This window comes from Mus musculus, chromosome 12, assembly GCF_000001635.26.
Source record: "Mus musculus strain C57BL/6J chromosome 12, GRCm38.p6 C57BL/6J".
NCBI classification, from domain to species: Eukaryota; Metazoa; Chordata; class Mammalia; order Rodentia; family Muridae; genus Mus; species Mus musculus.
The window spans coordinates 58,948,913-58,961,983 of record NC_000078.6 but is presented as its reverse complement, the minus strand read 5'-3'; the positions used below and the strand labels follow the sequence as shown (position 1 = coordinate 58,961,983).

The following is a 13,071-nucleotide window of genomic DNA, read 5'->3' as shown; positions in this document are numbered from 1 at the left end:
GCGCGTGAGTGCGCGCGCACGCGTGTGCATGCATGTGCATGCATGCGGGCTCTGTGGGAGTTTATGTGCTCCAGGAGGCCAGCGAAGGCAGAAGAGGGTGCCAGATCCCCTGGAGCTGGAACCGTAGTTAGGAGTGTACTGCCATGTGTGTGCTAGAAACCAAATGTGGATCTTCTGCTAGAGCAAGTGCCCTTGATTGACTGATGAGCCAGCTCTGTAAACTCTAGCTATTTTCTTTTTAATTATTATTAATTTTTAAAATTTATTTAAAAACTTATTTATTATATATAAGTACACTGTAGCTGTCTTCAGACACACCAGAAGAGGGCATCAGATCTCATTACAGATGGTTGTGAACCACCATGTGGTTCCTGGGAATTGAACTCAGGACCTCTGGAAGAGCAGTCTGTGCTCTTAATTGCTGAGCCCTATTATTTATTAATTTTTAAGGTTAGAATACACAGTGATATTTACTTATGGTATCTTCAAAATTTCCACTTATGGTTTTAATTTAATTTTATTTATATACTTATTTTTTAAGACAAGGTCTTTCTTTGTAGCTCTGCTGTCTTAGAGTTTTCTCTGTAGACCAGGCTGACCTAGAATTCACAGAGATTGATCTACTTTTGTCTCTTGAGTGCTAGAACTAAAGATGTGTGCTACTACACTTGGCGGGATTTTGTTTTTAATTATGTGTATATGTGTGTGTCTGTGTGTATCTGTGGAGTGCTTGTGAAGGCCAGAGGTAGCCACAGATTCCTGGGGCTAAAGTTATAGGCAATTGTATGCCATCTGATAAGGGTCCTTTCTTAGTATCTAACTCTGGTCCTCCAAAAGAGTTTCAAACTCCCTGAGTGGTTGGCGCCACCCCTCCAGCCTTCATTATTCTTTATTCTAGTTTGTCATCCAGTCCCTCTACCCTTATCAGTCTCCACTGTCCCATTTCCTCTTCTCACACTAAGTTCCTGCTTCAGCTTTGATGCCAAATATATCCCATTGCATTATCTCCTCTCCCATTAATGTGACTTCTCCCTCTCTCAGCCTTCTTCCTAGTCTACCCTACACATATGTCCATGTATGTGTGAGCCAATGAAGATGTGTGTGTGTCTTCACTGAAAATGAAAGCACATACATACACACCCTCAAGTCTGGGTCTGCATATCAGAAGAAACATGTTTGTTTTTTTGACTGTGGCTTACTTTTCTTAGTAGTGATTTCAAGTTTCATCCATTTTTCTACAACTGCCATGGTTTCTTTGTATGTGAATAATGTTTCAGTGTGCACTGCACTGCATTTTCTGTACCTGTTCATGTGTTCATCTTGGCTAGTTCCATAGTCTAGCTGTTGTGGATGTAGTGTATAATGTGAGTGTGCATGCATCTCTGTGCAGGCCTCAGATCCTGAGGGACAGGCTCAGGAGTGGGACACTGGATCATAGGGCAGGCAGCTGTGGTCTCCCTTTGTTGTTTGAATGAATTTTTAACATTTTCATTGGTTTACACATAACTGAAAACATTAAGCAGTGTGTTTGAAGCATCTGTAATGATTTCTGTGGTGGCTGGCTGAGTTTCTACCAGCAGTGAAGGCTCACCAGGTCAGGCCATCTGAGAGCCCTAACCATTCACTCTGCCACACTGGTGGTCCTTCTGGTAACTTGCCCCAGCCTGAGATAGTTCATTTACTAGCAGAAATTTTAATGTTTTGGGAGCAGTCCCTATACAACAAAGACAGTTCTGTTACTCAGGAAATCCTAGGAATTTAGATGAGTTTCACTCTCAGGATCTAGGGTCCTTATGGTGGCCATTACTCTGTTTAAAAGGATTTGTCTGTTTTGAGACTTGCATGGACATCTTCAGTGACACCTGTGTTCTAATTACAAATCCTTCTCTTCCTCCAGGAGTCCGGAGCACCAATTCTCACGGATGATGTTAGCTTACAAGTGTTCATGGATCATTTGAAGAAACTTGCAGTGTCGAGTGCTGCTTGACATGCCAGATGTGTCAGACACTCAACTGACATTACTACTTTAGTTCCTTTTGCTTTTTTCATTTATCTGTGGAAACAACAGAGGTCTCTCTCTAAACCTGTTTTGTGTCAGTTTGGTGTGAGGTGACATGGAAAAATGTTGATGATTGTAGATTAAGCTGAAACATATAATGAGAGCAATGAGAACAAGTTTGTTTTGCCTGATACAGTATTATAATTGGTTTTGTAACTTTGAAGTCTTGTATGATTTAATTATGTTTAATGAGTTAGAATGGTTTGCTTTGTATTACAGATACCACTTATTTGTATACTGCAGACAGCTCTAGAGTGGCACTGGGCATCCTCCCTGACCTGTTAGGGGTTATTTAATAAGAGCCAGGAACAAATCAATAGTGATGATATATGGCTAGTTTGCTTTTTTTGTGAAGTAATTTTCTGGTTTTCTTTTTAGCATACATTGTATATGCCATTCTGTATTTTGTTAAATTGGATTTATTTTATGGCTTAAGAATTATTTGACTTTATAGTAGCAATTTTTTGTTAAGGTAATTTAATATTTTTGGTTATTTAAAAAAATTATTTAGAGCTAAAAAATTTGAGTGAGGTAATAAACCCACAGCAGACATTAAATGTGAAATTCCCACAGAGAGCCCAACTCACATTACTAACTAGAGTAATTTTTTAAAGAAGGACGTTCTCACTACTAACCATATCTTTTTTTTTGTTTTATCATTTATTGTTTCCCTTCTTAGATAATTTCCCATTGTGTTCTTCAGTATTTTAACACTATTCTAGGAGTTTTCACTTCACTCTTTGTTTCTGTTTCCTTGTGAATTTATGAATTTGTGGTTCTTACTGAGACAGTATTAATATAATGTTTAATTATGTCATGTGGAGATGGTTCTGTTTGATTTATTGATTAGTATCATTCACTTTTACCTTTTAAAGTTTACTTGTAGCAAGTGTTTACATTGCTGAGCAGATAAGTCTGACAATGAAATGTATGTATCAAGTGCTGCACATGTAAGGGTGCTCTGGTGGGCGCAGCAGTGGGGACTGACTGCACCCGCATGAACACAATCAGACGACGGCGAAGCAGAAACGTAAATTGTTATTATACTCAACTATCTAAATAAATTACTTTGTTCTGTTTTATTTGAATTGAACTGTGCTAGGCCAAAATGCCAATAAAATATACCTTTCTCTGTTTTCTTAGTTATTTTAAAATCTAGTAAAAGCCTGGGAAACATCATGTAAAATAAGAGTGCTTTTTTTGTTTTTTTTGTTTTTGCCAGGGCTTCATTACGTTACTCTGGCTGTCCTGGAGCTCATTAGTAGACCAGGGTGACCTCATGCTCACAGAGATCTGCATCCCTCCCTGGTGGTGGGATTAAAGGCATGCATCACCACACTGGGCCTACATTTTTTGATTGGCACACAGCTGTACAAATGTATTAGTACAATGTGATAATTCAATACCTGTTCATAGAAATGGTCAGATTACCTTAATTAGTGTTTTCATTTCTTCTAAACAACATTGCTTTGTGTTGGAAACTTTCAGACCTTTCTCTCTTAATTCTTATAAAAATATGCAATAAATTGTTGTAAACTGCCATCAGTCAGCTATGCTGAAGAACACTGGAACTTTGTTCAGTTAATCTTTGGTGCCTGCTATATAACCTTCCTCTCTGTCCCTTCTTCCTGGTTTCCAGTGATCACCACACTGCTTTAGTATGAGAGCAAGTGTGTGTGTGTCACATAGATGTGAATTCCCATGTATGAGTGCCACTGTGCACCCACCTGTAGGGTCTGAGGGTGACCTGTGAAAGTCAGTTTTCACCTTGTACCCCAGGGCACAGTCTCTTTAGTTTCTGCCATGATGCTACTTCAGGGTAGTTGGCCCTTTGAGCCTCTAGATGATTCTTCTGTCTCCCCCACCTTGCCTCTGTCTGGACGAGTGCTGGGAGTGTAGGTGTGTGCATCTGCATTCAGCTTTTTACCTGGGTTGTGGCATTGAGTGCAGGTTGTTGGCTTTTGTATTAAGTGCTTTTATTCACAAAGACATCTTGATGGCTAAGGATGCTGTTCCTAAAACACAAATTGGACCATGCCATTTCTCTTTGCCTTACAACAAGGTCCAGACATTTTGGCCTAGTCACCTTCTGTAATGTTCACCAGACCCTAGCCCTTACCCTAGGACATGGTGCAAGATACACGGTTGACAAAGTGTGTGGAGTCGAGCATCGGATTTGATCTAAGTGTTAACTTTAGGTGGGATATTTGGAATCTGTGTAATAACAAAACCAGATATATATTTTATTTTTCCTTTTATTAGAGATAATTATACACACTTAGGTGCACAGTGAGTGATTCAATACATGCACACAGCATGCAATGGTCAGGGTTATCAACATAGCTCCTTTTTTTGTATTAACTTTTGAACTCTTGCTAGTTCTTACAAATGTGAGGATGGCTCTTTTAAAGCATAGCTGCTCTAGAATCTATAACTTTGATCTGTATTTTGGGACCTGCAACCACTAATCTCCACAACCGTGGTTCTATTTTGAAAGTTACCTTTTTTTTTTTTTTTTTTTTTTTTTTTTTTTTTTTTTTTTTGAGATAGGGGTTCTCTGTTTAGTCCAGGCTGTCCTGGAACTTGTTCTGTAGACCAGGCTGGCCTTGAACTCAAGAATCCTAGATCCTCCGCTCCCTGAGTGCTGGGATTAAGGGGATGTTCTATCATGCCTGGCTAACTTTAAAAGTTTTCACATATGGAAGAGCATATTTTTTTTTTCTGTGTTTGGCTTACTTAACATAGTGACCTCCAGTCCTATGCATTTTTGCCACTAATAGGATTTCAGACTTATGGTTCAGCAGTACTCCAGTGTGTGTGTGTGTGTGTGTGTGCATCGTTTGTGTTAAGTTAGTTTACAAAGTAAAGCACTTCAGGATGGCATTGTTGCACATATCCTTTGCTCTTTATTCCTGTTTGTTCTCCTTCCCCACTTTTGGAATCCTTGGTCTCCATCCTCCACGTCTGCTGTCGTCTGCTCGTGTGTGTTCTTGTACTAGGTTGTGTCTGTCTCACTCATTCACATTTCCTGCTTACATTATGCCTTGCCATGCGGTCCTTGGATTTTACTGTGTTTCCCTAACGTCATAAATTAACAGTTGGATAGTGATGGCTCCATCCTGTAGAGTGCTTTATGTCACTGTCATCAGCACCACCATAGCAGCTTGCCAGATGCTGTCTTTTATTTGTCTACTTCCATACGTTTCATATCCTTCTGCCTTGGTCATGACAGTGTCAGAGGCAGCAAAAACAGATTACAAACAGAACGTCATCCTGATTAGAACAGTGCACTTAATTCATTAGCTTTTGTACCCGTTTAAACCATCTAATTTTAAAAGTCAACCCATTCTTCCCCTTTCTGTCCCTTTAAAATTGTATTTCTGTATCATCTTCCCTCCAACAACTAGTAATAATTTTAGTATTGTGATGGTTAATAGTCACTGCCAGTTTGGCTAAATAGAATCACAAAGGGGACGGCCCTTGGATATGTACACAAGGCTGTCTCCAGCAAGGACCGAGTAGGAGGCAAGGTCCAACTGAATGTGGGGAGAGAGGAAGCTTGGCATCCTTTTCCTCTGCTTTCTGATCTGCAGATGTGAACAAGCAATCTTAGACCCCCCACAGCCAAATCTGAGGGCGGCTCCCACAGGGCCTTCCCAGCCCGTGAGGCACTGCTTTCCCAAGCCGTGAGCCAGAATCGGTCCACCCCGCCTTAAGTTACTTTTGTCAGGTGTCTTGGTCACAGCAATGAGCAAAGAAGCTAATGCAAACATACACAGAAAGAAAGAATGACAAAGGTAGGCCCAAAATTGGACATAACTTCCAAGCCAGAAGAGGAAAATAGAAGATCAATGTGATGTTTACCAAGATGAAAGAAATAGCGCAGGAAAAGTGTGGTAAGTTAAAAAAACAAAACAAGCTTTTAGAGTGTTTTATGAAGATGTAAAAGGTAACTGTCACAGTGGTGACAATAGCATTATAGGTGATCTTTGCTCAGTTTCTTGCAAGTGTCACTTGACTTTATAAAACTTTATTAAAAAATACAATGTAGCCTTCTTCCATAGAGCTTACCCGCCCTGTTTACTGTTGAACACCTTTGCCGACTGCAAAGGTGGTTGTTGTGTTTTTTTTTTCCAGTCTAATACAAAATAAGACACCAAGTTGCCAACTGTGGTGGGCAGCCTATACTTTTAGACCAGAAAACAACGCCCTGGGTAGAATTCCAATATTGCATACTCCAGGGACCTTCGAACAGGGCTTTATAATCTTTAGATTTCGTCAACAAAACCAAGACATTCCTCAGTGACTGTGACTGTTGACCTGGCAACAAAAGACCTGGCAACAAAAGAAAGTTGGCCTTTTTTTTTTTTTTTGATTTTTTAAATGTTTATTTTGAACCTAGAATATTAGGGAAGGAAAAAATATATATGTTGGACAAATGAAATGGGCTGACTTTCTGAACCCTTTCTCAGTTTTTAAATTCTTTGTAATAAGCATAAGGCAGCACCATCTACTACAGCAAAATGTTCCAACCGGTAAGAAGGACATGTGCTCCACTATGTTCATAGCAGCCCTATTTATAATAGCCAGAAGCTGGAAAGAACCCAGAGGTCCCTCAACAGAGGAATGGATACAGAAAATGTGGTACATTTACACAATGGAATACTACTCAGCTATTAAAAACAACGAATTTATGAAATTCTTGGGCAAATGGATGGATCTGGAGGATATCATCCTGAGTGAGGTAACCCAATCACAAAAGAAGTCACTTGATATGCACTCACTGATAAGTGGATATTAGCCCAGAAACCTAGAATACCCAAGATACAACTTCCAAAACGTAAGAAAATCAAGAAGGAAGACTAACTCGTGGATACTTCATTCCTCCCTAGAATATGGAATAAAATATCCATGGAAGGAGTTGCAGAGACAAAGTCTGGAGCTAAGACGAAAGGATGGACCATCCAGAGACTGCCTGACATGTTGGTCCATCCTGTAATCAGCCACCAAATGCAGACACTATTGCATATGCCAGCAAGATTTTGCTGAAAGAACCCTGATACAGCTGTCTCCTGTGAGGCTTTGCCAGTGTCTGGCAAATACAGAAGTGGATGCTCACAGTCATCTATAGGATGAAACACAGAGCCCCCAATATAGGAGCTAGAGAAAGTACCCAAGAGCTGAAGGGGTCTGCAACCCTGTAGGTGGAACAACAATATGAACTAACCAGTACCCCCAGAGTTCCTGTCTCTAGCTGCATATGTAGCAGAAGGTGGCCTAGTTGGCCATCATTGGGAAGAGAGGCCCCTTGGTCTTGCAAACTTTATATGCCTCAGTACAGGGGAACGCCAGGGCCAAGAAGTGGGAGTGGGAGGGTAGGGGAGCAGGGGTGAGGAGGGTATAGGGGACTTTTGGGATAGCATTTGAAATGTAAATGAAGAAAATACCTAATTAAAAAAATGTGGGAAAAAAAGAGACCTGGCACTTTCAAATATTGTTTTTTAAGGAACTTAGGGACCCCAGTTCAGCTGTTGATTAGTTTGAAAAAATGTTTTGAGTCAGCCCCACTGCTCACAGGACTAGCCAATCCTCTCCTGACTGCAGTAACCTGGATATTTTGGCAGAGAAGGGGACATTGTTATGCCTGGCCTTAGGGATCTGTACCTGTGGGAATGTGGACTGATGTACTGGAGAAACCACTGCTTTTTTTTCCCCATCTTGTCTTCCTCTCTCTTCCTCCTCCTTCCTCCTCTTCCCTCTTTTTTTGCTTTTTTGAAAGCAGGTCTTTCTATATAACCTGGCTGTCCTGGAACTCTCTACGAAATCAGATTTCCTCCTGCCTCTGTCTTCCAAGTGCTGGGATTAAATTCTGCATGGCCTTAAAGATTTATGTATATGAATGCACACCTATGAGTGCATGGGAGTTATGGATGGTTGTGACCCTGGGTATGTGGGTGCTGGGAACTGAACCCACGTCCTCTGCAAGAGCAGCAAATATTAATCACTGAGCCATCTCCCTAGTACCACAATTATTTTCTGATCTGTGTTCATCGTCCTTTTGGAGGACACATCCATACACTGCTTCTATGTGTGTATTTAACCTGTTTTGGGGACCACATTTTGTTTCAGATAAATCAAGAAACCCATTAAAATAAATTGCCATAGGGATTTGAACCTTTTCTTTTTTCTTTCCTTTTTTTTTTTTTTTTTTTTTTTGATTTTCAAGACCAGGTTTCTCTGTGTAGCTCTGGTTGTCCTGGAACTCACTCTCTAGACCAGGCTGGCTTCGAACTCAGAAATTCCTTCCCAAGTGCTGGGATTAAAGGCATGTGCCACCACTGCCCAGTGAACCTTTCTTCTCTCTCTCTCTCTCTCTCTCTCTTCCCCTTCCTCCCTCTTTCCCTCCCTCCCTCCCTTTCCTTCCACCCCTCTTTCTTTCTCACTTACTTTTCCCCTTCCCTTCTCCCTCTTGCTCTGGCCTGCTTGCTCCAGCCCCTGCTCACTCCATCCAGCTCCTGCTTGCTCTGGGCCCCGCTCGCTCTGGGTCCTGAACCTTTTTTTAAAGAAGAAATCTGGTGGAGAGATAGATGGCTGCTCTTCCAGAGGTCCTGAGTTCAATTCCCAGCAACCACATGGTAACTCACAATTATCTGTAATGGAATCTGATTTCCTCTTATGGTGTGCATGAAAACAGAGCACTCACATGCATAAATCCTACAAAAGAATAACAAATCTGTAGATTAATTATGAGTAGAAATTACTTACGAGTAAAGATGTCACTTCAAAGTGACGCTTCTACTAAGAACCTCCAAATTTCTTCAAGGCAATTTAAAAATAGCTTAATCTCTAGAGATTTAAATTAATCCTTGTGAAATCCTTGTGTGACACTGATAGGTGTGGGAACATTTGTGAAGAGGTAAAATTCAACAGAAACAAGCACCCAGCTCAATGCTGGCTTCAGCTTGAACGTGCATGGGAACACTGTGTGTGCATGTGTGTGTGCATGTGTGCGTGTGTGTGTGTGTGTGTGTGTGTGTGTGTGTGTGTGTGTGTGTGTAATACTGCCTCCCATGCTGTCAGAGAGTTTGCAGTTCTATCAGCGTTGCCACTGTGGTGTCTTATGTATCATGGCTGGTTCAGGACTGTCACAGGAAGACCAACAGTAGGTAATGTGGCATCTTGAGTCTCAGACTTGGGGACCACAGGCATGGAACTGAGTGAGTAATGCAAGGAGATGAGTTGCATTTGGCCCTTTATTTATTAGGAATAACAAGGTATATAGGGAGCAAAGTGCCAGGCACAGTCTTCCTCCTTTGGGCATGGATTACACTGTCACAAATGGGCTCTTTCGATGTTTAATTCTAAAATTCTATTTTTAATGAGAATATTAAGCCCGCTGATTTATCAAATATATATTTTTCAGCAAGGAAGTATTTCTATTAAAAAAGCTATCAAGTTGCTGAAATATTAATGGTAGTACAATATCTTTTAACTGAAGAGAATGTTTTCACTGAATCCTGGGTTATCACACCCAGAATTATGTTCTGTATTTTAAGAGGGATGTTGAGAAAATAAGATCCGGGGTAATAAAGTCTGAAATGTCTCAATTAATAGTTGTTTTTAATTAAGAAAGAAACTTGTTTTAATTAAGAAAGGTCTCACTTATTAGGGCTGGGTAGAAGAATGACACCTTGTACTATGGAATGCTCCTACTTGGGTATGCTTAGAACCTGGTTAGTCAACTATCACAGGGTGCATAGGCATGGCTCTCTCTGGCCATGTTTCACTTATATTTTAGTGTGAGCTATGAGTTCATACTTATATTCCCCGTGAGCTGACCAGAGACTTCTTCTGCTTTATGTTGGCTGTGCAGTGCTTCTCTATTTAAAAGGGGTCATTTCCATTCCATTTAACTGAGCCCTGTGCCCACACCCCACATGCTCACAGCAAAGGGGTCTGATGGTTAGCTCCCACTTGGAGTCTACAGTCTAGCATGCTCCCAGGGACCTATTGTTTTATTACTGCAGGTTCTTTGGCAAGAAAGGTGAGCACAACTGCTATGCTTACTCAGCTTGTCTGGTGACAGCTACATCTGCTTCTCCATCAGCACCTTTGGGTCTAACTGTCTGTTATTCGCTGTCTGTAACACTGAAGAATCTTCCTGAATCTGGATTGGAAAATCTCCACCCCTCTGCAAGGTCTTCCACAAAATAATAGCTTTGTGAAGTGATGCATTTTCTTCCTTCCTTCCTTCCTTCCTTCCTTCCTTCCTTCCTTCCTTCCTTCCTTCCTTCTTTCCTTCCTTTTTTTCTTTCACTTCTTTTTTGAGACAGGGTCTCCTTATGTAGCCTTGGCTGTCTTGGAGCTCAGCATGTAGACCAGGCTGGCCTTAAACTTAAACTCCTGAGTGCTGGGACTAAATGTGTGTGTCATGATGCTCAAGTTGATGTATTTCTTATGGTTGGATTATTAAAGTGGTGACTGTCAAATGGGGATATGTTAAAACCCGTGCAAAGGAAACTTTTGTCAAGAAGGTAATTACAAAATATATTTGATAATGAAGCAGCTAATGTATGTCATATTCAGATCTCTTCCTATAATAAAATAATAAATAATTACCTATCCAGAGTAAAATATCAGCACAAGAGATTAGACTTGTCAGTGATTGTGTTCACATTCTCTTATTTGCTGCTCTGCTGAGCTAAGCAACCAATGTCAGTCTCTCCCTTAAGCCAAGGGATGTGACCCAGTTTTCTATACTACCCACTGGCTGCTGATCTATGTCATGGCTTAGTATGGAAAAATTTGAAAACCTAAGGATAATTGTGGTTAATGAGCAGCTATATTATAGAAGGGGCTGAAGAGGAGAAATCAGAAGTCACTAGGCATTCTGTAATGAGAAGAAAGCAGGGAGACAGAGGAGAAACATCATCTAGAAGCAGCGAATTGATGGTGGGACACTGGGCAGTGGCTACTGCTGCAAAATGGTTCCCAGATTGTGCTAAATCTTGAAGCATGGCTGTAGGTTCCTCTTACCATTGCTCCTAAATGCATTCACTGTTGAAATAACTACTCATTATTTGAGATAAATTAAACTCACCTGTGCAACAAAGGTCCTGGTGACTAATGATTTACCCTCTGGCCTGACTGCATTGGAATGTATAGGGAGTCAATATTCCCCAGCCAAGCTACATGTGAAATATTGTGGCAGTATTGGGCAGAGTTCCGGGAGATGCCTTCTCATCTTATCCATTTGCTTAGAAAAGGTAAATTTCACACAGTTGAGGTATCTCATTTAACAATATCCAGCAGAATTAATATTTACAGCTTTCTGAATAAAGTAGGACTTTACATTTTAAGTTACCTTTATTTATTTGTTTGTGTGCACAGCTGTGTGTGGAGAGCAGAGTATAACTTGTGGGATCTAATTCTTTCCTTCTACCTGGTGGGCTCCAGGGATTAAGCTCAGGTCATCAGGTTGGGTGGCATCTGTACCTTCGGAGTCATCTGACCTCCTAACCACAGATGGTCTTTATCAGTCGTGAGAAATACACATGATTCAACACAGGCCTTTGTGACCCGCACAGCGAATAAATAAGGGCCAAATAATTATGGAAGGTAGATTTTTTTTTTTTTTTTGCGACAGGTTCTCACTATGTAGCTATAGCTGGCCTGCAACTCACTGTATATTAAGCTTCACTTGAATTTGAAGAGATCTGCCTGCCTCTGCCTCCTGACCCTGAGCAGTGTGTGTGTGTAAAGACGGAGCTTGTGTGCTAACGGTCTTATGAATGCTAAGCACACGCCATCGCTGTACTACACTACCAGGTCCTATCAAAAAAAGCTACTTTATTTTTTTGTCTCCACGTATCCCTTTACACTGGCTTAGTATGAGGGACATCTGACCTATACTTGGGGACTCTCAGGCTGCTGATATTTGCATCACTTAAAAGCCTCTCATTACAGACAGCCCCATTTAACAATGGCCTCACCTCATCCTGTGCAGAGTTACAAAATCATTTGTCTATGTTTTCATGTATGACTTAGCTCAGGGCTCACATAGGGTCTACTATATTATCTTGACATTGGTCCAAGCCATTTGCTATACATTTATGCACCAGAAGAGTCTGAATGATATGCAACGTTCTCATTATTCCGGTTCCTAAGGATGGTTCTTTTTCTTTTCTTTCTTTCTTTTTTTTTTCTTCCAAGACAGGGTTTCTCTGTATAGCCCTGGCTGTCCTGGAACTCACTTTGTAGACCAGGCTGACCTCGAACTCAGAAATCCGCCTGCCTCTGCCTCCCAAGTGCTGGGATTAAAGGCGTGTGCTACCACGCCCGGCTCTAAGGATGGTTCTAAGACAGCTTCTTTGGACTGGCTCTGTTCTATGTATTCTTCGTTTGGCTCATGGAGATCTTTACCGAGACTCCAACCCTTGCTCCAGAATGACTCTCTTGAACATACAACTTTTAAAAAATATTTTCATTCTTTTTTTTTCATTTTAAAGATTTATTTATTTTATGTATGTGAATATAACTGTAGCTGTTCAGAAGATTGTGAGCCTTCATGTGGTTGTTGGGAATTGAATTTTTAGGACCTCTGCTTGCTCTGGTTGGCCCCACTCGCTCCAGTCAACTTCCCTCGCTCAGTCCCTGCTCGCTCCAGCCCACAGATTTATTTATTATTATACACAAGTACACTGCAGTTGACTTCTGACACACCAGAAGAGGGCATCAGATCTCATTATGGATGGTTGTGAGCCACCATGTGGTTGTTGGGATTTGAACTCACGACCTTCAGAGGAGCAATCAGTGCTCTTACCTGCTGGGCCACCTTGCCAGCCCAAATATTTTTATTCTTACTGATTTTGCTTATAAATTGTCCACTCCCCCAATCTTAACAGCTGTTTTTTTCTAAACATAGACATGCAATGATTGCATATATTTGTGGAATATAGTATGCTTTCTCAGTCATGTGTACAATGACAAGAATTGAATATCAACCAATTCTA

The 13,071-nt window shown here is 40.9% G+C and overlaps 1 protein-coding gene across 2 annotated transcripts in view; it reads left to right on the top strand.

Moving 5' to 3' along the window:
• Sec23a (SEC23 homolog A, COPII coat complex component) overlaps window positions 1-3,600 on the top strand; it is a 53,634-nt gene extending 50,034 nt beyond the window's left edge. For both annotated transcript variants that reach the window (NM_001361956.1, NM_009147.2), the window contains exon 20: window positions 1,898-3,600. In NM_001361956.1, coding sequence (NP_001348885.1) covers window positions 1,898-1,987 — 90 coding nt within the window. In that variant the 3' untranslated portion in view covers window positions 1,988-3,600. The remainder of the gene's footprint in view (window positions 1-1,897) is intronic.
• Window positions 3,601-13,071: the final 9,471 nt, after the last annotated feature.